General features: G+C 35.6%; 1 protein-coding gene across 1 annotated transcript in view; it reads right to left on the bottom strand.

Moving 5' to 3' along the window:
- The window catches only part of Vps8 (vacuolar protein sorting 8), a 519719-nt gene that overhangs the window by 196664 nt on the left and 298005 nt on the right, over window positions 1-25050 (bottom strand). Inside the window, exon 23 of the mRNA XM_090395104.1 lies at window positions 17144-17217. Coding sequence (XP_090251230.1) covers window positions 17144-17217 — 74 coding nt within the window. The remainder of the gene's footprint in view (window positions 1-17143; window positions 17218-25050) is intronic.

The following is a 25050-nucleotide window of genomic DNA, read 5'->3' as shown; positions in this document are numbered from 1 at the left end:
CCCCCAGTGCCTTCCATGCCTCCACTGGAATTCTGTCGGGGGGGCCCACTGATTTTCCATTCCTCATCCTCTTCATGGCCTCTCCGTCACTTCCACTCTACTGATGTTCTGCACCATTCCCTCAGAAGGCAGCCCATCTTCTCTGTGAGTCCTTGCATTTTCCTCATTCAAAAGTCCCTCAAAGTATATTTTCCATCTGTTTCTTATGTCCACATCCCTCCATAATACTCTTCCTTCAGCGTCTTTGATCTGCCTCACATGTAAGATGTCCTTTGCTGCTTTATATGCTGCTTTATATGATATATCAAGATCATACAGATCTTGATATGCCATGGCCTTCGCCTGTGCCACAACTCTCTTGGCTTCTTGCTTTCTCTCTATGTATACCTCTCTGTCCTCTTCCACTCTATTAAATATGTTTATTAAATACAGATTAAAAAAGACACAGTAAAATTATAAATAAAAGAATTAGAAATATTGCAAACAATCTACTCTCATAAGAACAACATGGTTTCAGACTAAAGAACACAAATGCATTACAACAAAACTGTATCCAATCAGTCAAGTATTAATGAATTATATTTTCAGAGAAATCACAGCAGATGTTCAATGCATCTTATGTGAAAGGAATAAAAGAAATCAATTATTTTACTTCAAAAGTCGGCTTATTTCTTTCTTCTAGTAACTAAGGAAAGAACTACTAGTCTCTTCCAGAAATCTACAAGATTCCTTTATTCATGTAATTTAATTATGATGGGCAGATGAGATGGTTTTTGTAACTAAGAAGGGATGAACACATGGAATGCATTCAGTTTCACTACTGTGGACTATGCCTGAGCTACAGACTACAAGATAAAGTAGAAACACAAAACACATCATAGCTATATTAATTTTTATTTCATTTCTTTAAAGAATATTGTGAGGTCTTTCTTTCATCATTCCTAAGTGAGTGAAACCCACCCAGGAATAATGTCCAAGGATATGGAAAGTCGTCTTATTATGTGACACCTCCAAGGACTCATTGCAGCAAGGTACTCTACTCTGCTATGAACATCTGTCTATTCTACTACATAATTCACCAAATACACACAACAATACCTCTGCCAAAGTCCATCACCAACAACACCCGTATTTTTTCACTCTAAATTGCACGATTTCAAGGCTGATTTGCCTGTATGTGAGATGAAAAACCACAGTTTCTCTAAAAAAACAACCCCTGCTACCTCCATATGAGATCAGTCAACTCACCTTGAATTGAAAAAACCACATAAAAATTCCTCTCATCACGAAGAGAATTAAACACATGTTCTTCGCCAAGGACACAATGTACTGTCATTCTTCCAATTGCGCTATGGAGAAGGTGCTTATGCATAATGACTTTCCCCAAGAAAAGTGACTTAATTTTTTACAGCATTATAAATGATACTTGACAAAATTATATTTTTGTTTTCATCCTTTATCTAAACACAAACAAATGAAGTGTTCATGACCAGAGATTTCATGACTAGACCACTTGTATATTGACAAAGTTGACTTCACATTAGATTGTTGTACACTCTGAGATATGTTCATTTACAGTACTTCACCCTTTTCAGCTTTGGTCATTATATCATATAATACATGTGCTACTATTTTTTGTATTGTTTTCTAATAGTTTTTCTTATAGAAAAAGAAAAAAGGTCTTTTAAAGTTTTAGTATGTGTATCATTCACTTTTTATACCATCTTTTTAGAGATGAAAATCTCAGCAGTTTTCAAAGGTCGATTACTTATAACTCAAACTTTCCTATAGTGGTCAATGTGTGAATGTACATGTACGTGCATTCCCTTGAAATTTAAGAAAAATTTCGAATCACAAAATCACTTGCTGTCAGATCTAATGATCTCTTATCAATTTAATGTGTTTTCTTCATTTAAAAATGCATTATTATAATGAAAAAAGTAAAAATTTCTTGTTCCTTGAGGCTGTGTACATGCCAGCATGCTAAATATAATTTACTTTTAGCACATTCAGTTGACTTGTAATCTAATAATTTCTAATAAACTAATAATATATTGGATATGTAGTTTATCAGAATGATCAACTTCATATTACAGAAATTATTACATTACAAAGAAGGCATCATTCTTGTGACACTCTTCCTCTCCCCCCCTGGTTTTCAAAAGAATGAAGAGATGTTGGAGAGGATTCAGAGGGTTGACTAACTAAAACAGTTTCTGATCCCTGGAATGTTGAATATGAAGAATGATTGAGATGATGCAATTTACAGAGTCTAGTAGATAGGAGAAAGAGAGGCAATCCCTTACCAACTTGTACACATACAAGTTGGTAAGGGATTGTTACAGGATTAACGATGAAGAGGTTTTTCATAAAATGGTGGGAGATTGTGGGAGAACAAAACGTCATACTTGGATCCTGTATAAGGAAGGTGGGAGCAATGGAGTGAGAAGCATATTTTTTGCATAGAGAGTTGTAAATGTGTTCAAGGCACAGTGGATATCCATTATTTTAGAGCCTCTGTTTATTGAAAGACAAAAACTTATTGCTTTGTGGTCCTGTAAATTAAGCATCACTATTTTATTATGTATTGCTATTGACTTAGATCTCACATTTCAGTGAATTAACAAATTTATACAAATATTCCTCTAGTGGGACCGTGTAACCCCTAGAGAGTGCATCCCCTAGGTGGTAGATAGGGGAGCCCACCATGTGTGTGTGTGTGTGTGTGTGTGGTGGGGTGGTCCGAATATAATGAATAAAGACTCGTAGACAAACAGGGCCATAAGGAGCAATCATCTTGATTGTAAGGGAAGCGGAACTCCCATGGACCCCTAGCTGGATCTAACCTCTCCTTCTGCTACTTTGAGGAAGATCCACTTACTTTAATCTTTCCTATAAGGCCGTATCAGCAAACTCTTCTTATTTTATGACCTTTATGCTATTAAAGTACTCGAGGACCATGGGGTCTTTTCATTTCTGGCCTTACAACTATGCCCTTTCTATAAACTATGCCCTTACTATAATTCTTCTATGATCTACTCTTTTCCCCTTCAATATAACCTATTCCTCCTATGGGTTTAAATTCGGAAGAGGGCTAGTTCAGAAACCTTAAGGTAGCAGCCCTACCACTGAACTATTCCATCATCAGGCTAGTCCCCTGACATGGAGAACATAATTCTACTAGTAAGCAGACAGAAAAAGATAATCGGCTTGAATCTATAGGAAACGACCCTGGAATGGAAAAGGTAAAACAAAAATGGAAATGACAAAATATAATGCACATAGCAAACTGGAATGTAAGAGGAATAGCATATAAAGAAATAGAATTAGACCAATTATTAAATGAAAGAAATTTTAAAATAGCAGTAATAATTAAAACAAAAAAGAAATTAAAAGGAACTATGAGAACCGAAAACTTTAATGTGATATACAGTGGATTCAACAGAGACCAAACAGCACAAGCAGGAGTCATGATTTGGATTCATAACTCCCTTTCAAAACAGCTAAAATATTATAAATTATCGAATGAAAGAATAATAGAAGATAGAATAAAAATAGATAGAGGCTATTTAACAATAATTGGTTTATATGCCCCAGAAGAGTTTATAATCAGTTTATAATCAGCTACCTGGTTTATACTCTGACCAGAAGAGTTTATATTGAAAATTTAAATCCAGAGTAATTTTTAAAAAAGGTGATAAACCTTTTGGCAACTCCCATTGGCACAGATGACTTGCTACTGCTTCTGCCTGGTATCTCCAGCTCTGGGCCTGGCTCCCACTGAAGAGACCTCAATAAAGGTCGAAACTAGTCTGGGTAGATGGCCAATCCCTTTAATGCATAACAGTATACATATCCACATAGGAAATGTGTTTTGCATTATGGGAGATACTGGGTTAGAAGTGCCTGGTAGCTTGCTCCACCTTTGCCACGAGTTGCCTTGGTGTTGCACTACTTACTGGATAAGATAGTACAACACTATATTTAGTCCTGAAGATATTTTCAGGCGCAAACTTTGTTTGCTCTCACTGGGATAAAGGATTAAACTAAATCTATTATAGAAGAGTTTATAATCAGCTACAAAGCATATATAATGAAATAAATAAAAATGATTACGTAATTTTAGCAGGAAACTTAAATGCAAGAATTGGAAACACGAAAATTAATAATAATACAGGAATACATGGAAAACATACTCTAAGCAGGAATGGTAAAAAATTGATTGACTTTGTAGTTTATAATAACCTAAAAATAATGAATTCCTTCCATAAACATAAAGACATACATAAATATACTTGGACAGAAAGAGGATGGAAATCAATATTAGATTACTTTATATTAAATGAAAAGACATCAAAGTTTTCTTTATATGTTAGAGTTCACAAAAATAAGTAGTGACCACTTCCTCATTAAAATAACATTAAGATTACCACCTAAATGGCTACAAGTAACAAGAACAGAAAGAAAAATTGACATATTTGTTTATAAAACTAGACTATTGAATGACACAAATGTATAATGGCTATATGAACAAAGAATTAACCAATATCTAGATATAATAAAACAAAATGAAGAAATAGAATCACTTAATATAAAAAACGATACTAAATGCAGCAGCAAATGAAAGCTTAGGAAAGACCAAAAAATTCAATAAAAGAAAAAAACTGAAGATCTGGCAAACAATTAACGAAAATGAAAAGGAAATAACTAAAGAAGAATTAGAAAGCAGCCTGAAAGAAACAAATGGAAAATTACCTGAGAAGATAAACTAGGTTCAGAACTATATAAATATGCAGGAACAAGATTCAAAGAAAGACTCTTATTATTTTTAAATAAAATTTATTCAACTGGTATCCCCCCCCAATCGAATGGAAAAAGCAATTGTGATTCTTATCTTTAAAAAAGGTAATAGAGATGACCCTGAAAACTATAGAGGTATCAGTATACTAAATTCCAGTTACAATATATATAGCAGAATCTTAAATAGCAAACTAATGAAATATTCCGAAAAGTTTATTTAAAAGTACAGAATGGATTTAGAAAAGGACGATCATGTATAGACCCAGCCTTTTGCCTAAAATTCATAACAGAGAAAAGAAGAGAATACAATTTAGAAACACATATTGCATTTATTGACTTTGAAAAAGCATTTGACAAAGTTAAAAGAAATATATTTAACATATTAAAAGAAAGACAAATACCAAATAATATCCTAAAAGCTATCACAAGTATATATGAAAATAATCAAATACAAATAAGATTAAATCACGAGCTATCATATACGAGAGAGATAAACCGAGGGGCCGAGAGAGATGTACCCTCTCAGCAACTCTTTTTAATATCTAAAAATATTTAATAATAAAAATATTATTATTTTATTTAAATTCTATTTAAATAAAATAATAATAAAATGGAATAAAAATTTACATCAAGGAATTAAACTTTCTCCTACAGTAAACTTAAACACTCTCCTCTTTGCCGACGACCAACTAATAATTACAAATTCTGAAGATAAACTACAGAAAGCTATTTTAGATCTAAATGAGATATCCAAAGATTATGGTATGATAATATCAACAGAAAAATCAAAAACTATGGCCTTTAAAGGACAAGATCCAGCAAGAACTAAAATAGTAATAGATAACAAGATCTTAGAACAGGTGAATTCATTTAACTACCTAGGATGTACGATCACATATGGAAATGAAAAAGATATAAACGTAAAAATTGCAAAATATTTAAAAATAGCAGGTGTAATTAACTCTATATTTAAACCTTTCTTTTAGGCTTGCACGGTGATCCGAATGCATTTTTGGAAACTATGGAGACAACTACCGTGTTTGAATAAAAACTTTAGTTTACTATTACTAAAATTTTTTTACAATTCGACGTTTCGACCTTTATGTTAAGGTCATCTTCTGGAGCGTACAAATATACACAGGAAACAAGCTATACTACAATCATACTGGTTCGTTAAAGACACTGACTAACCGCTACCACAATTGTTGGCCTGACCTCTGGTGGAAAAAAAAAAAAAAAAAAATTATACATCAACGCTAAAGTCCTATTATTTGTGTTGTCTACTATATACATACAGGGTGTTCGGGATAAATTTGACAGTTTCGTAAGGAAAAAGAAAATCTTCTTTGTATCTATTAAATTTAATGAATTGACAAAAAAACATTACAGGCAGAGTTAATTACAATACTATCAACAAGATTTACTCAAAATAACCATCATTAGCATCGATCACAGCTTCAATTCCGCTTCGGAACCTCGAAGAAGCTGATGCTACAGTCTCCCTGGGAAGGGCCGCAAAAACTGTTTTAATTTTATCCATTAACTGGGCTTTTGTATTACTGGAAGTGCGATTGGTGTCTTTTTCAACTGCGCCCCATACAAAATAATCCATGGGTTAAGGTCTGGGGAGTTTGGAGGCCAAACATTTGGACTGGTGAAGTCGTAGAAATTTTCAGACAACCATTTTTGACTTTTCCCAGAGGTGTGGCAAGGGGCCGAATCCTGCTGCCATACATACGGCCTACCATTGGCTACCCTTGTTATCCAGGGCTTGACTACAGTTAGCAACTCCATGAACAAAGCCCGAATTCCAATGCCAGGGTTCTTCAACACCTGTTCCTGCAGATTTGCGAGGAATTCTACTGTACGAACGCAATCAGATCGTCTGCTAGGGATCTTTCTTCTTGCTACATCCTCGTAGTCACCATTGCAAGTCTCTAGTTCATGCCTGATTGTTTTTACTGTATTCAGGGAGCATTGGGCAGCAGTCGTAATATCCTTATTTTGATGGCGGGCACGAATCATCATGATACAAGTTATTCTCTTCCATGATTCAGGTGGGTTCCAGCTATCCATCCTTTCTGACATCTTGTATATGAATGAAGAAGGGTCCAAACTTTTAAATGAAGAGAAGTGTGTGTTAATACATGTAACTTACGGAAAAATATAATTAATTATAAATATGTCAAATTTATCCCGAACACCCTGTATATTAACATTATATTAACATCATTCCAGCCAGTTGGAGTGGAATGGTTTCTAATAATAGCAGATTGGCTAGAGTCCTGACTTGTGTTGAATCTTTCAAATTAGGTTGGCTGAATGTGTGCCATCCAGATCCTTGGAATTTTCATACCATCTTTATTGTTGATATTTGGGTGGTTTATCAGGATTTCGCAGGATTCTTTAAATTTTCTTTCGTACCATGTTTTTGTACGGTGTAGGGAGCAGGTGCTTTTCCAGTTGATTTGGTGTAAGGTGTTGAGTGCGTGGTCTGAGAGGCCTGCTTCACCATAATGGTTATATTTAATGTGTCTAATGTGTTCTTTTTTGCGTATAGGGATTGTCCGTCCTGTTTCACCAATGTACGGTAAGTTACAGGTGCAGCGGATGCAATAGACTCCAGGATGTGCTAATGGGAGGAGAGGGTCCTTAGAGGAGCTGAATATGGTTTTAAGTTTGGTGGGTGGTTTAAAGGTGGCATTAAGGGTATAATGTTGTAGGATTCTGTTGATTTTTTCTGATAACCCTTTAATGTATGGGATGGCTATGGTTTTACTGTAGTCTAGATTCGTTTTTGTTGTGGTTTTATAGAGTATTTTATTGACAGTATTTTTGTTATAGCCATTGTTTATGAATGTGTCACTAATGATTTTTAGTTCTTGTTTCAGGGCCTGCTGGTTAGAGCAAATAGTTGTGGCTCTGTTTTTAAGGGTGTTTATGACTCCATATTTTTGTGCTGGGTGGTGATATGAATTCGCATGTATGTATTGGCCCGTGTGTGTCGGTTTTCGGTAGACCGTGAAGGATAGATTGCCTGAAGGAAGACGTGTAACTAGTGTGTCTAGGAACGGGAGCGAATTTTGGTTTTCGATTTCGATGGTAAATTGTATGCGTTCGTGTTGTTTGTTTAGGTGGCTGAGGAATGTGTTTAGCGTTTGTTGACCGTGCGGCCAGATCGCGAACACGTCGTCAACGTATCTGAGCCAGATTGTCGGTCGAAGCGTGGCGGAATCAAGAGCCCTTTGCTCAAAGGTTTCCATGTAGAAGTTCGCGATTGGGGGGGATAATGGTGAGCCCATGGCCGTACCTTCCTTTTGTAGGTAGAATTTGTTTTGCCACACGAAGTAACCGGACTTTAGTACGTGGGCAAAGAGGGCCGTAATGTCGGGCGGAAATTTGTTCTGTAGTAGGAGAATTGTGTCATTGATGGGGACATTAGTGAAAAGGGCAGAAACGTCAAAACTGACTAATAAGTCGTCTTTGTCGAGTGTTATGTTTTTGATTATGTTTATAAAGTGTTGTGTGTTTTTTACGTAGGAGGGGGAATGACCTACCAACTCCTTGAGTGTTGCCTCTAATTTCTTGGCTAGGTGGTAATTGGGACTGTCTATTCCTTCCACTATTGGTCGAAGGGGCACATTTTGTTTGTGTATTTTCGGAACCCCATATATTCTGGGGGGGCGGGCGTAGTGGGGTTTGAGTTTTTTAACTGTGTCTGGTGGACAAGAAGTGACGGACTTTAATAGTTTTTCTGTTTTGTCCTTTATCCTCTTTGTTGGGTTATAATTTACCATTTTATATGTGTTGTTATCGGCTACTAGTTGGTTCATTTGCAGTATGTATGTTGATGTATAATTTTTTTTTTTTTTTCCCCACCAGAGGTCAGGCCAACAATTGTGGTAGCGGTTAGTCAGTGTCTTTAACGAACCAGTATGATTGTAGTATAGCTTGTTTCCTGTGTATATTTGTATGCTCCAGAAGATGACCTTAACATAAAGGTCGAAACGTCGAATTGTAAAATTTTAGTAATAGTAAACTAAAGTTTTTATTCAAACACGGTAGTTGTCTCCATAATTTCCAAAAATGCATTCGGATCACCGTGCAAGCCTAAAAGAAAGGATTCAGATCATCCATGGAAATGATACCCACAAGCGCTGCAATCGCTATGGTAAGCTAAAGATTCGTATTTCTCTTCTGATCAATCGGCTGGCCTTTTTAAAGAGATGCAGAGACAATAACCTCATTCCGATCTGAACCAGGCTAAAAAAGAAATTTACGTCCGCTAAGGCACTTCGTATCTATGACCGCACAGAAAAAGCAATGCTTAGGGAACAGATCCAAACAGCCCGCCGAAACCTAGCTACAACACAAAATCTAGTTTCTGAATTACAATTAGAACTATCGAACTATGTTAACCAAGACATTCTACAAACACTTGAAAGAATTACTGACAATTCGGCCAAGCATACCCTGGAAAAGAACAAAGAAAAACTCGAGAGAAAATTCCACAGGTTGAAACAACGGCAAAATATGGCGGCCAATCAGACGACTTCCTCCCCGAGAAACAACAATGAACAACAAACAAGGGAGACAAGGAGCGACCAACCACCGACAAGCAAGAACCATGTGATCAACTTATCAAGCCACACCCTGAACAACGGCGAACTCACGCTGCTGAATAAAGGACTGAACTACGCAATAGCGCCTAAAAAGGTAAACAAATTAGATTTTATCTACCACATTGAAAGAGGCATCAGATCCCTACCTAACAACATAGCAGACAAAATACGACTAGAAACCAGTAATGTCCTAAATACCAAGAAAACCATACAGAATAACCTGACTAAAACAGAATTAGCAGCAATTAAATCGTTAAAAGCCAAACAAAACATAATAATAACGAAAGCTGATAAAGGCAGTGCCACTGTTGTCCTTGACAGGTCAACATACATACTGCAAATGAACCAACTAGTAGCCGATAACAACACATATAAAATGGTAAATTATAACCCAACAAAGAGGATAAAGGACAAAACAGAAAAACTATTAAAGTCCGTCACTTCTTGTCCACCAGACACAGTTAAAAAACTCAAACCCCACTACGCCCGCCCCCCCAGAATATATGGGGTTCCGAAAATACACAAACAAAATGTGCCCCTTCGACCAATAGTGGAAGGAATAGACAGTCCCAATTACCACCTAGCCAAGAAATTAGAGGCAACACTCAAGGAGTTGGTAGGTCATTCCCCCTCCTACGTAAAAAACACACAACACTTTATAAACATAATCAAAAACATAACACTCGACAAAGACGACTTATTAGTCAGTTTTGACGTTTCTGCCCTTTTCACTAATGTCCCCATCAATGACACAATTCTCCTACTACAGAACAAATTTCCGCCCGACATTACGGCCCTCTTTGCCCACGTACTAAAGTCCGGTTACTTCGTGTGGCAAAACAAATTCTACCTACAAAAGGAAGGTACGGCCATGGGCTCACCATTATCCCCCCCAATCGCGAACTTCTACATGGAAACCTTTGAGCAAAGGGCTCTTGATTCCGCCACGCTTCGACCGACAATCTGGCTCAGATACGTTGACGACGTGTTCGCGATCTGGCCGCACGGTCAACAAACGCTAAACACATTCCTCAGCCACCTAAACAAACAACACGAACGCATACAATTTACCATCGAAATCGAAAACCAAAATTCGCTCCCGTTCCTAGACACACTAGTTACACGTCTTCCTTCAGGCAATCTATCCTTCACGGCCTACCGAAAACCGACACACACGGGCCAATACATACATGCGAATTCATATCACCACCCAGCACAAAAATATGGAGTCATAAACACCCTTAAAAACAGAGCCACAACTATTTGCTCTAACCAGCAGGCCCTGAAACAAGAACTAAAAATCATTAGTGACACATTCATAAACAATGGCTATAACAAAAATACTGTCAATAAAATACTCTATAAAACCACAACAAAAATGAATCTAGACTACAGTAAAACCATAGCCATCCCATACATTAAAGGGTTATCAGAAAAAATCAACAGAATCCTACAACATTATACCCTTAATGCCACCTTTAAACCACCCACCAAACTTAAAACCATATTCAGCTCCTCTAAGGACCCTCTCCTCCCATTAGCACATCCTGGAGTCTATTGCATCCGCTGCACCTGTAACTTACCGTACATTGGTGAAACAGGACGGACAATCCCTATACGCAAAAAAGAACACATTAGACACATTAAATATAACCATTATGGTGAAGCAGGCCTCTCAGACCACGCACTCAACACCTTACACCAAATCAACTGGAAAAGCACCTGCTCCCTACACCGTACAAAAACATGGTACGAAAGAAAATTTAAAGAATCCTGCGAAATCCTGATAAACCACCCAAATATCAACAATAAAGATGGTATGAAAATTCCAAGGATCTGGATGGCACACATTCAGCCAACCTAATTTGAAAGATTCAACACAAGTCAGGACTCTAGCCAATCTGCTATTATTAGAAACCATTCCACTCCAACTGGCTGGAATGATGTTAATATAATGTTAATATATGTATATAGTAGACAACACAAATAATAGGACTTTAGCGTTGATGTATAATTTTTTTTTTTTTTTTTTTTTTCCACCAGAGGTCAGGCCAACAATTGTGGTAGCGGTTAGTCAGTGTCTTTAACGAACCAGTATGATTGTAGTATAGCTTGTTTCCTGTGTATATTTGTACGCTCCAGAAGATGACCTTAACATAAAGGTCGAAACGTCGAATTGTAAAATTTTAGTAATAGTAAACTAAAGTTTTTATTCAAACACGGTAGTTGTCTCCATAATTTCTATATTTAAACCAAACCTAGTTCAAAAACAGACCAGACTAAAAGTATACAATCCATTAGCCCTACCAGTCCTCTTGTATGGAAGCAAAATCTGGACAATAAAACAAAAAGACAAACAAAGATTAACAACAGCAGAAATGAAGTTTATGAGAAAAACTGCAAAGTATACCCTATCTGATCACAAAAGAAATGAAGAAATTATGAAAGAATTAAACCAAGAACCAGTAATAGAAAAAATTAAAAAATATAAACATAAATGGATGGAACACATTAAAAGAATGAAAACAGAAAGATTACCAAAACAAGCCTTAAAGTACAAGCCATTAGGAAAAAGAAAACCAGTACATACTCTTAAACGATTCAATGATGACTTCTAAGGCCGGAACAGGCCATGCTAGGCCTAAATCCTTGATATGCATGATGATGATACAAATATTCATTTTTGTAATACTTATAGTTCTCATGAAAAAACTTCCTCTGCAAATTTCAACAAAATTCACAACAGAAAGCAACTGGGACTGATCTGATTATAATTTACTCTACAAATATATCAATGCAAGGGATGGCAAATTATGGCCCAAGAGCCTCATCCAACCTACTGTTTCTATTATTGTATGGCTCACGAGCCAAGGAAGGTTTTTAAATGTCATGATAGAACCATCAATTGGTCCACAATTGGACCACCAGCTTGGTCCACCTTTGCTCGGAGTTGCCTGGTGTTGCACTACCTTACCTCAGTCCTGAAGATATTTTCAGGTGCAAACTTTGTTTGCTCACACTTGGATAAAGGATTAAACTAAATTTATCATAGTCTAACCAAGTGAAAAATAAACTTCCAACATCTTTCTCTAAATCCAGTGTAATTCAATAATAAGGTGGTACACACCTGTTGGCAACTGATATACGTAAATATAACCTCTCCTATTGCTTCTGCCATAGTATCTCCATGTTTGGGTCTGCCTCCCACTGACAACACCTCAATAAAGGTTGAAACCGGCCTGAGTAGTGGCCCTTCCCTTAATGCATAGCAATATACATGTCCGCAAGGAGATGTGCTTTGCATTATGGGAGATACTGAGAAAAGGAGTGATGAGAGCTTGGTCCGCCTTTGTTTGGGTTGCCTGGTGTTCCACTACCTTACCTCAATCCTGAAGATATTTTCAGGCGCAAACTGTTTGCTTACACTTGGATAAAGAATTAAACTAAATTTATTATAGAACCATCAAACTGTTGTTTCAGTCATGAATGTTTAAAAATTGCTTGCACATTGTCTATGGCCTCTTTTAAAACATAGCATTTAAAACACCACATGTTTTAAATGCTATGCATTTCTTGTCAGTGAATATTGTCACACATTATTTGTTTAAATTCAGTAGCTTGGAAAATAATTCATATTCGGTAGCTCGGAAAATACATTTTCTAAGATGAAATGCATATATTGTCATTACCAATCAGCCTTATCTGATAAGCAGTATTTGCAATCGATTTTGATGATAGGGAAACTAACTTTGTAAGTGGTGGTTTAAAAGTTCACATGGCATATTCTGGTAATTGGACCACATTTTTTTAATAAGCTATATAAAACACAATGAATTAAAAGATCCAACAAGTTTCGTAAGTCGTTTGACTTACATCTTCAGGGGTAAAAGGTAACTTAAAGTTTAAAACACAAAGAAAAGAGAAATTATTAGTATTAGTTCATACTATACAGTTGTAGCTGTCTGACTATTCATAAAATTAAAAATCAGAATGCAGATTCAAAGCAGTGCTGAGTTTAAACAATGCTGGATGATGCCACATTTTGTTGTTCACGTCCATAATGTCTGAGGTCTGATTGAGGTATATTTTTATGAAAGTTGACCAAACTTGGTGGAGAATTAATCCTTAATTTTTATTGCATTGTGTTGGTATTTTGAGCATGTTTGCAGCTTCTTTAAATTTCCTTATGTAACAGTTTTTTTCCTATGTATGACATGTTTGTTTTCTGCCAGAGTACATTGTGGCCGTTGGAAGTGGTATGGAAAGCTAGACCTCATTTGTGTTCTCTTCTGTTTTGCACATCTTTCTGGTGTTCTTTCATGCGAATTTCCCCAGATCTTCCTGTCTGTCCTACGTAGCAGATGCCGCAAGAACAATGAATTTTGTAAACATCTGGTTTTTTTAAAGGATGTTGAGGAAGTTTCGGCGGGGTGTAGAAATCTCGAAATTTTTTCCAGCAGCAGAAAGGCTACTTTGATGTGTTATATTTGTTAAGTAATTTAGATATCTTGTCTGTAACATTTTTGATATATGGAAGTGTGATAATTAACGTTTTTGAAATTTTGTTTCTGAGAGATGCTTGTAGGAGGTGTATGGAGGATTTTTTTGATAGTCTTGGTTTCTAATAACCATTCTTTTGAAAGATCTGTGTTTTTCTGTGCTGGAAATGTTATACGCTCTGTCCCTTAGGGTTTTTATTAGAACTATTTATTTGCGAAGGGTGGTGGCGTGAGGCCACATTAAGAAATCTTCCTGTGTTGGTGGGTTTTCTATATATTGAGAAAGAAAGTTTATTATCCTTTTCATTGACTTCTAATAGAATGTCTACAAAAGGCAGTTTCCTAAGTTCTTCTTGTTCTAAAGTAAATTTTATATTATTATGCAAATTATTTAGGTAATCTTTGAAAGCAATGAGTTCATCTGTTGTTCCTGGCCATATGATGAACATATCGTCTACATAGCGTAGCCATATTTTTGGTTTTTTATGATAATTGTTTAAAGCATTATTTTCAAAGTTTTCCATAAATAGGTTAGCTAAAGCGGGAGAGAGGGAAGAGTCCATAACCAATCCTTCTTTTTGTTTCCAAAATTTGTCTTGATACATGAAAAAAATATTATTTATACAATGTTTATAAAGATCTATGATGTCCGGAGGAAAAAGGTCTTCCAGGAGATTCACAGTTTCGTTGCTTGGAACATTTGTAAATAGGCTGATAGCATCCAAACTTGCTAAGATGTCTGAAGGTCCAATATAGATATCTTTTACTTTTTCAATAAAATGTGTACTGTTCTTGAAAGAAGATGTTTTTCTTGTATGAGGTAAAATGACACTGGTTTGCTAAATTAGAGGTCGGAGAGTCACTACCATCTACTACTCTTAAGGGAATACCTATCTTATAAATTTTATAAGGTAGGTATTCCAAGAATTGTTCGAACCCATTAGTTCCAAGAATTTATACACCATAAATTCTTGGAACTAATGGGTGTTTTGAATGTAGAGTTCTTCAGTCCAATTAGGTATTTTTGTCTGATTTTAATTCTTTGAGGAATACACCTCCCTCAAAGAAGAACTTCGAACAAGAACTTAAGAAACTGCCTTTTGTAGACATTCTATTAGAAGTCAATGAAAAGGATAATAAACTTTCTTTCTCAATATATAGAAAACCCACCAACACAGGAAGATTTCATAATGCGGCCTCACACCACCACCACCCTTCGCAAAAAATAGTTCTAATAAAAACCCTAAGGGACATCCTAAGAAACCCTAAGGAGCGTATAACATTTGCAGCACAGAAAAACAGAGAAATGAAGAATTAGAATATCTAACACAGATCTTTCAAAAGAATGGTTATGAAACCAAGACTATCAAAAAAATCCTCCACATACCTCCTACAAACATCTATCAGAAACAAGATTTCAAAAACGCTATCATGCTTCCATATATCAAAAATGTTACAGACAAGATGGCTAAATTACTTAACAAATATAACATTGAAAGTAGCCTTTCTGCCGCTGGAAAAAATTTCGAGATTTCTACCTCCCCCCCACCCGAAACCTCCTCAACATCCTTTAAAAAAGCCAGGTGTTTACAAAATTCATTGTTCTTGCAGCATCTGCTACGTAGGACAGACAGGAAGATCTGGGCAAATTCGCATGAACAAACACCAAAAGGATGTGCAAAACAGAAGAGAAAACAAATGAGGTCTAGCTTTCCATACCACTTCTTCCACCGGCCACAATGTATTCTGGCAGAAAACAAACATCTGATTTTTTTCTATGTATGACAAACATGTCATACATAGAAAAAAACTGTTACATAAGGAAATTTAAAGAAGCTACAAACATGCTTAAAATACCAACACAATGCAATAAAAATCAAGGATTAATTCTCCACCAAGTTTGTTCAGCTTTCATAAAAATATACCTCAATCGGACCTCGGACATTATGAACGTGAACAACAGAACGTGGCATCATCCAGCATTGTTTAAACTCAGCACTGCTTTGAATCTGCATTCTGATTTTTAATTTTATGAATAGTCAGACGGCTACAACTGTATAATAAATTTAGTTTAATCCTTTATCCAAGTGTGTGCAAACAAAGTTTGCGCCTGAAAGTATCTTCAGAACTGGGGTAAAGTGGTACAACACCGGGCGACTCCTTGCAAAGGTGGAGCAAGCTACCAACACTCCTATCTCAGTATCTCCCATAATGCAAAACACATTTCCTTGCGGATATGTATAATGTTATGCATTAAGGGAAGGGCCACTACCCAGACTAGTTTCGACCTTTATTGAGGTCTCTTCAGTGGGAGCCAGGCCCAAGTGGAGATACCAAGGCAGAAGCATTAGCAAGGTCATCTCCTCCTATAGGAGCTGCCGAACGGTGTGCCACCTTTTTATTAAATTACTCTGGATTTAGAGGAAAGAGGTTGAAAGTTTATTTTTCACTTGGTCAGACTATAATAAATTTAGTTTAATCCTTTATCCAAGTGTATAAAGTCACTTGGATAAAGGATTAAACTAAATTTATTATACGAAACTTGTTGGGTCTTTTAATTCATTGTGTTTTATACAGCTTATTAAAAAAATGTGGTACAATTACCGGAATATGCCATGTGAACACTAACTTTGTACCCTAGTAAAACATAATTTTGTCTCATAAAAAAGAATAACATACTTATCACTAATTTTCCAAAAATCTGTTTGTACACATTTATTTTTTTAAGTACAAATTTTTTTTGTTATATATAAGTACATGATATCCTCAATTTTACCGCTTGGCTCATGAAGGGCAATGAAATTAATTATCTGGTCCCACCCCTTAGAAAAAATGTTTGGCAACCTCTATACTAATGCTACTGTAATTCTCTGCAGAACGATTCATCATGAAAATAATTATATCATTTTTTTTTAGTACATTAACTTTTTTTTAAAGTGGTACTGTATTTGGCTCTTGCTTTCAAAATGAGTAATGTTGCATTTGTAGTAAGTCGTGGAAAAAAAAAAAAAAAAAGCTGCATTCAACAAACCCGAAACTTCTATAATCAGCTAAAAAAAACAGCTTCTAATATCTACTTGTCTTTTACATGCTAATGGCCTGTACAAGTGTATAAAAATCATGCATTTGAATAATGTAGATAAATCTATTAAAATAAACTATAAAGCATGAATATTAAGCATTCTAATACAAAATAACTAAGAAATTATCTTTAACACCTACCAAAGCCAAAACATTGAGAAACTCTCTTGTGTCAAAGTGAAGTAAGGTCTTTAGATAAGGATATATAGTTTCATCTGAAACAGATCAGAGAAATTTATACACTTGTATTGACAAAAATAAGCACCTTCCCATATATAAAGAACTTCATACTTAGTTTTAATCCTAATGCCACAATCAACACATACTTTGAATGTAGCAACATTTACTGTAACAGCTAAAAATGCAATATATATATATAATGATGAAGGAGGAAAAAAGATTTTCAAAAAGATCAAGATTTTGTTCTCTTGAGAAAATTTTAATAATAAAAAGTGACCATAAAGCATGGTGTATCATATATTAGGATTCAGTTATCTCAATTAATCATTTGTAACAATGTTCCATCAAATGTTGAAATCAAAAACACCTCCGGAAAAAGAAAAAAAAATTACAATTTTTAGGTTAAATGCTTTTTTTTTTTCTCCAGTCCCAAATATCAGATTTTAACTATTGATAACATTAGGTTCAGGAAACAATGTATTCAACTGAGTTAGACACTGGTTTGATGAGTTACCTAATATAAAACTAAATCAAATCAAAAACTGGTAGAGTAAATTTAATGCAAAACTTTTATTACAGTACTAACATGGATAATGATTTCTGTCTGTGTGATCCAACATAAGACTGGAGATTAAGGATATGAGAGTTTTGAGAAAAAACAGGGATGAACATATGCATCGACAGCAGAATCAAATTAAAATTTAAGATATTAAAAAGGAACTTGACAACATTAGCATTCAGTAATATGTAAGCAGAGCCAGTCTCATGATGGGAAAGACAAGGTTAGTAAAACAAGTTTGATGATAGGATGCCAGAGGAAGACAAAGATCTATGTGGACTGATGCAGACCTTAAAAGACCAAAACATAAGATATAACAATAATGGACTCATTAACGATAACATACTAATTTGGAGGAAAGTTGTCAATTGGAAGTCAGCAATAATGCAAACTTTCATGTAGTACTATCATACTATTCCTGTATAGAAACCCCCCCCCCCCTTGAAAGGATGTACAGAGTATTTGATGATGTTGATGAGAAAGGTTTCATTTATGGAGGAAAATATTGTTACAGAGACAAAATATATGGAAGACCGTATTTTCAGGGAGGAGAGAAAGAAAAGACAGTTATATTGCTTATAATAGAAGAAGAAATGCAACCATAAAGAGGGACATGGTCAACTGGGCGACGGAATAAAAGATCAAATATGCAATTCCATTCTGTTGATCTATTACCAGGTAAAAATGAGTTAAAAGAATGGTATAAACATAAAATTTGAAAACTCTCGCTTATAATTAAGTTTATTTTTATTGTGTAGCTAGGTTAGGTTACTAGAAATTAAACTACAAATTATGTTTGTTAATTACAAATTAACATTATTAAATGAATTAAAAACTTGTATTTTTTCTTTATTTTAATATTGTGCAATTATACCTTTTCATTTTTAGATCATTTTCGGATCACTCTTTCTTAAATGATCCTACAAATTTTGATATATGATGTAAATGAAAATATATAATATAAATATTTATTAACTAGCTGACTCTTTTTTTGTATGGGAAATCTCAATATCACTTCTATATAATTTGTAATTCTACACAATAAAAATAAACTTAATTATAAGCGAAATTTTTCAAATTTTATGTTTATACCATTTCTCAAAAACAAATTATTTAAATTTATCCAGTAATAGATCAACAGAATAGAATTGCATATTTGATCTTTTATTCCGTCGCAAAGTTGTCCATCGCCCAGTTATCGTGTACCCCATAGAGAGTAGCAGTTCAGAGAAGACAGAAAATATAGTCTGAGTGAATTTGAACCTATCAGATGTAAGATGAGACAACAAGACAAAGATACTGTTGGTTGTTGATATATGCCAGGAGATGCATATGACATCTTCTTCTTTGAGTGCCATCTCCTATCGGAGGTCGGCGACCACCTTGGCAAATTTTGAGCGATCCTCAGCCACTCTAAACAGTTCCTCAAGCTCATGCCAGTCCACTGTCTGATGTCTACCAGCCAAGATTTTCTTCGCCTTCCTTGTCCTCTTCTTCCATTTATCTTCCCCTTTATAAGCAATTGAAGTATTTTATATTTTTCATTACAAAGTAGGTGACCAAGATATGCAGTTTTCCTTCTTTTTATGGTATCTAAAAGTTCACATGATTTCCCCATTTGTTCCAGCACTTCCTAATTGGACGTTTTTGCTGTCCATGGGATTTTTAACATTCGTCTGTATAACCACAGACGAATCAAATGCTTTTATTATAGAATTTCAATTTCTCTGCATTTTTCATTCATCCAGATTTCTTTTGCTTCTTTGATCTTGCCTTTAATAATTTTTTGAACCTCTTTATATTTTGTTGGACTGCGATTTTTATATGATCTGCGTTGATCCATGAGAGAAAGAATTTTGCCAAATTTTACTAATTTGCCAAAGCATATGACATGCTTTGGCAAATTATCTCATTGAGCACAATGCAATATGATGGCAGACTTCAACAATGAAAGGGCACAATGATGGAATGAAATGGAATTTATGCAGCTAGTGTGATGCAATTACCTAAAACAACATGTGATCTTGGAAGTAACTCAGGATTTGAGAATGTTGGATCTGATCATCAGAACAGCAGAAAATATGTCCATAGCCAAGGTGTCTACCAGCCAAGATTTTCTTCGCCTTCCTTGTCCTCTTCTTCCATTTATCTTCCCCTTTATAAGCAATTGAAGTATTTTATATTTTTCATTCTCTGGATGGCAAGAGTGATCATGCATTCTTAACTTGGGAGGTGGCTAAGAATGTGGAATTTAATTAAGAAGATGTACATGTGAAACTATAACATTAGTGATTATGACAACTGCAGGAAGGCAACTTTCTTACCACACTGCTGTGATAAGAAAATGCAGGGGAAGGATGTTAGTTGCATGTGGAATGGCCAAAGGGTATTTAAGAGAAGCAGTTTGATTATCAGGATGAGGAGGAATACATCAGGTGGGAGTTAAATGGATGAACATCATCAGTAAACAGGGACTTCAAAAAAAGAAAATGTTGCTGTGGGTATATAAGGAGAAAAGTGATCAGTAAGTTCAATAAAGAGTATTAAACATCAAGTAGGATGACCATGATGTGAGGAAAGCAAATCAGATTATAAGACAATCAGGTGAGTTGGTGTTCTTTTGATATGTCAAGAGTAAAAGGAAGAATAACTTTAAAATGCTGATAGTAGGGAAGTGACAAGCAAAAGAAATAGTGAATTACTGAGTGATCATATTTGAGTGCTTATCATTCAGAGGAAGAAACAATGCAGTGATTGATACAAGAGGGACTGATATGAGAATAGAGGTAGATGAACTGGAAGTATTTAGGATATCAAGAAATCTCAATGCAAATACAGACATGAGATTGGATGCGATATCAACTCATATGTTAAAAGAAAGGGCAAGAAATGGAGTGCCCTCTCAGTACTAGGCCTGAGAAAAGGCAACAGAAAAGGATAAGACTGCCTATTACATAAAGGAGACTCCAAGACAGAAGTAGCAAATTAAAGATGAATGTCTCAAGAATGGTGGTGGTAGCTAAAATACTGAAAAAGTTAGTGGCAAAGGACAGAATTCAAGAATAGATGGATGGGAATATGAGAGTCTATGGAACCTTTTGTAAAGTGAGAGGTCTCATCTTAGTAACCTACTTTCTATAATAAACTGAACAATCAAGATCATATCTTTCTTCTTAGACTGGCTCTTTCTTACCTCTAATCTTTTCTGGAATAATCAAGTCACTTCTACAACATCCTCAGCTTCCAGAAAACTTGGCATACTTTTTTGCTTGAGACATTACTTCTCACTTACCCAACTGCTTACTCTGTACACATCTCAAATCCACCCAACCTTGGAATATTGCTCTTACATTTGAAGTGGTGCACTTAAGACTTCTCTAAAAATTCTTAATGCAGTCCACTCTTTTAGACTTTCCAAAGCCACTATCTCATAGACAGCATCTGCATTGGGTCTCTTTTACAGATATTCCCACAGTCATATTCAGCAGAAACTAACATTGATTATGTCACATATTTCTGTGTTCCTGTAGGTTTAGCAAGCAGCAGCAGCTACTCAACATGCTTGTACAGTTGAACTACAGATTCAGTGAATCTGTTATTCCTAGTCATCTTTTATTGTATATACACCTCTGCTCTGTGGAACAGCCTTCTCATGAAGGCTTCCAGGGACTAAAACCTCCAGTAATATAGGTATACCCCATATACATATTCCCTGATCTGTCCATCACCATCCTTTTATATCAATAGAATACCTTGCTCTTGATCCTAGCCCACTCACACACATCATTTATTTACTATTGGCCTTGAGGTTTCTCATGTGTCAGAGGCCACAAGAGCTAATAAATAAATAAAGAGGAATGGCTACAACATCATACTGCCAAACTTTGCAAAGACAGTGAAAAGGATTCAACATGGAACTCTATTATATAAGCTAAAGCAAATGGTGGTGGCCATGAAGCTGGTGACATATATAAAAGGATGGTGATGGACAGATCAGGGAATGGGTATACGGGAAATTAGAACACAGGAGAGTAGTAATATGCTGCAGGGCTCCATACTTGGTCTGCTGCTCTTTAGTTTGTATATTAACATTGGGAATGATTTGGAGGGGAATATGGAGAATGTAGGGAATAAAGGGGAAATGTAGATGGCATTGATGAGTCTTTGGACTCCTTGGAGGTGTCACAAAATAATAATAAATATCCCCAAAGGACAACAGTTAAAGTTTAGTTAATAAGCAGAAAAGAGTGGATATGATAGAAACATGTTAGTTACTAAAGGGAGTAACTTTAGAAAAGGTGATGTAGAGGTGTCCATTACTAAAGGGAGTAACTTTAGAAAAGGTGATGTAGAGGTGTCCATTACTAAAGGGGACTTCTGACCTAATGTTCAATCCACACCCTCCAGTGATACACCTCAATGGTAGGTATCCACTGGATACTGAATGAGGATGGGTTGGAAATCTGGGACTTAGTCAACAAAACTATATTCTATATTAGCTTAAACTAGAAGCAAACATGATTTCATGATAGCCAAAGCATTGATCAATTAAATAAAGCACCTGCTGTTTTTGCCAAGTAACCAAAGTGAAAAAAGCAAACAGTCAGTTAATGAAGCAGTCACCCCCTCCCACCTCTTAACAGTATGGGATTATTAAAATCCTGTACAACAGGGAAAAATTGATTAGCTCCAATGATAATGCCAACACCAATGAACTTGAACGCATGCACATCTTCTTAGCCAAATAGCTACAATCCTCACAAAATCCAAAAAATTCAAACTCCCAAACAATCTCCCCCCCCCCACATTCCAGAACAGAGACTACACCAAATCTACCCCCCCCCCCCAGCCTGTAACTTCTCCCCACTGCTGGGGTAAAGTCCTCTTCTCCCATTGCAGGAGGGTTGGGTCTACTTCTCCCATGGTGATCCACTCCATATTGGGAGAGTGTTTATTCACTTGTATGAATGAATGTATGAAGGTGGAAGACAATCACAAATATCCATGCCTAGGTGGGATTTGAACCCACAGCCTCTTAGCTGGAGAGCAGATATGCTAACCACCGGCCAACCAGGCTGGCTCTATTACCACCATATATCTGAGGCACATCTGAAAAACCAGCCAAAATCCTAAAAAGATACAATCCTGTAACCAGACCATACAAAAAAATTGGCATCCCTTATTCACTAGCCTAAACCACCCACAGTCCCTAGATCTGCTGGGTGTCTACAAAGTACCATACAGTTGTAAACTGCCCTACTACAGTGAAACAGACAGGACAACCAACACCAGACCTGCTGAACACAAAGACTACACCTGGTTCCCCCACTGCAGGCCACACCTTGGATAATCCATGACAAGATAAGACAGAAAAGACCTTACCTCATGGAGGCAAATTTAAACATGAAAGACTTTTCTTAGAATCTGTCTCAGCCTTAAGGAATACCAAAACTGAATAAATTTGGTTGCATGAAATATAGTGTCTTATATAGTGCACATATCAATTTGTTCATTGGATTAAAAGTTACACACACACAATTAACATCTAGTGTATGTTGTAACTTCCATAAGTAATATCACTATTAGTGCCAGGGATTAGCTTGAAAAAATTAATTCTGGATAAAATTTGAAGATGGGGCTTAACTTTTTGTGAAAAGAAAAATGAAACTTCCTCTTTATGATACATCTAAAAATTCTGAATTTGATAACAGACATCATTTGAGCCAATATTAGCTCAGAATACTGAAGAATAATTTAAGTTCAAATTCTAGTGTCGATACCTGTCTTTAAGAATACAGATACCTCTTCTGATGAAGATTTCATGCGTTTGTGTGTGCGTGTGCGAACAAATTTCAGAAACAAATAACAGAGACTTGAATCAAGTCATATTTTAGCAAATACTTTTTTGAAAGGCTACTTTCAAATAATAATGAAAAATGAAATTTAGATGGACCATTTAGACCATCTTCCAACATTCTTCAATGTATAAAGTTCAGTGATCATGGCCAAGCAGCTTGGCTTCATATAAACCTAATTAAGCTTTCTTTTCTTTCATAATTTTGTATAATTTTCTTTTTGTAATATTGTATAAGGAGAGTGTGAGCAGAGGGCTGAGAAGAAGGTTCTTTGCATAGAGAGTGATTGGTGATGGAATGTATTGCCTGAGCGTGTTGTGAATGCATACAAATTGAATCAGTTTAATTCACAGTTGGATGAGCATTGTGTGCGATAGTGTGTACCTCCCACGATAAGTCCCTGACTCCATGGAGGTCAGATGTTAATAATAATTACACGGTGATCAGAATTCATTGTTAAAAAATTATGGCTGGGGTATACCAAATTCATTGCACCTATAACTTAATATTATATTGGTGAAACTGGACACACGATTCCAAAAAAAAAACAAATGACACATTACAATTAACAATTTATTGAGTGTACCTGTTCCATACATCATACAAAAACCTGGTATGAATGTAAATTCAAGGAAGCCTGAGAAATTTTGATCAGCCATTCTAATCTAAACAATTATGGTGGCATAAAAATCTAAAGAATTTGGATGGCACACATTCAGCCCACATAACTTCTTTCAAGAAACCGTTACTTTAGGACTCTTATTGGCCAAAATCTATACTAAAAATTCACACAGATACCACAGTAAAATTTTAATAATTCCTCTATAGTGGAATTCCCATGTAAGCATGTGCACTAACAGTTCCTTTGAATGTAATTCCTAGTATTGTTTGTAATAACTGTACTGATGATGTCATAAGATAATTAAGATGAAATATCTACATATTATTAAAATTTAATTAATGTGGTATAGATGCAAGTTTTTAGTTATGAATACTCCACAGGTTTCACTATATAATAAAATTGATACTGTTTTTGTTTTAATTTATCTGTGCATAATTATGTGGGAGTGCATTGCTCTTCACCTTAAATATACTGTATCTCTTAATGATTTGTAACCATAATGTTGGAATGGAGTAATAACAGCACTAAGAAAGGATTAAAAACTAATTTTTAATACTTCCAATATTTTGTCTCAATCACTGAGACATCTTCAGGGAATACGAATAACACTTGTAACACACACACACACATTTTTTTTTATAATGAACACACAAACAAAGACAACGCAATACTCAATGAAACATGTGGATGACTCTAAAGTGCTATCTAGGTAGTGTGCCCCATATGGGTGTTTGCAGGTGGCCCAGGATGTAAACTGAGACCCCTGATGATTATTGTTTCCCAAACTTTGGGATGTTTTATGCATCTGTATTTGTTTAAATTAGATTAATTT

Source organism: Typopeltis vanoorti, chromosome 7, assembly GCF_054136105.1.
Source record: "Typopeltis vanoorti isolate ZY-2024b chromosome 7, IOZ_Tvanoo_1.0, whole genome shotgun sequence".
Taxonomy (NCBI): domain Eukaryota; kingdom Metazoa; phylum Arthropoda; class Arachnida; order Uropygi; family Thelyphonidae; genus Typopeltis; species Typopeltis vanoorti.
This window is presented reverse-complemented; position numbering and strand designations above follow the sequence as displayed.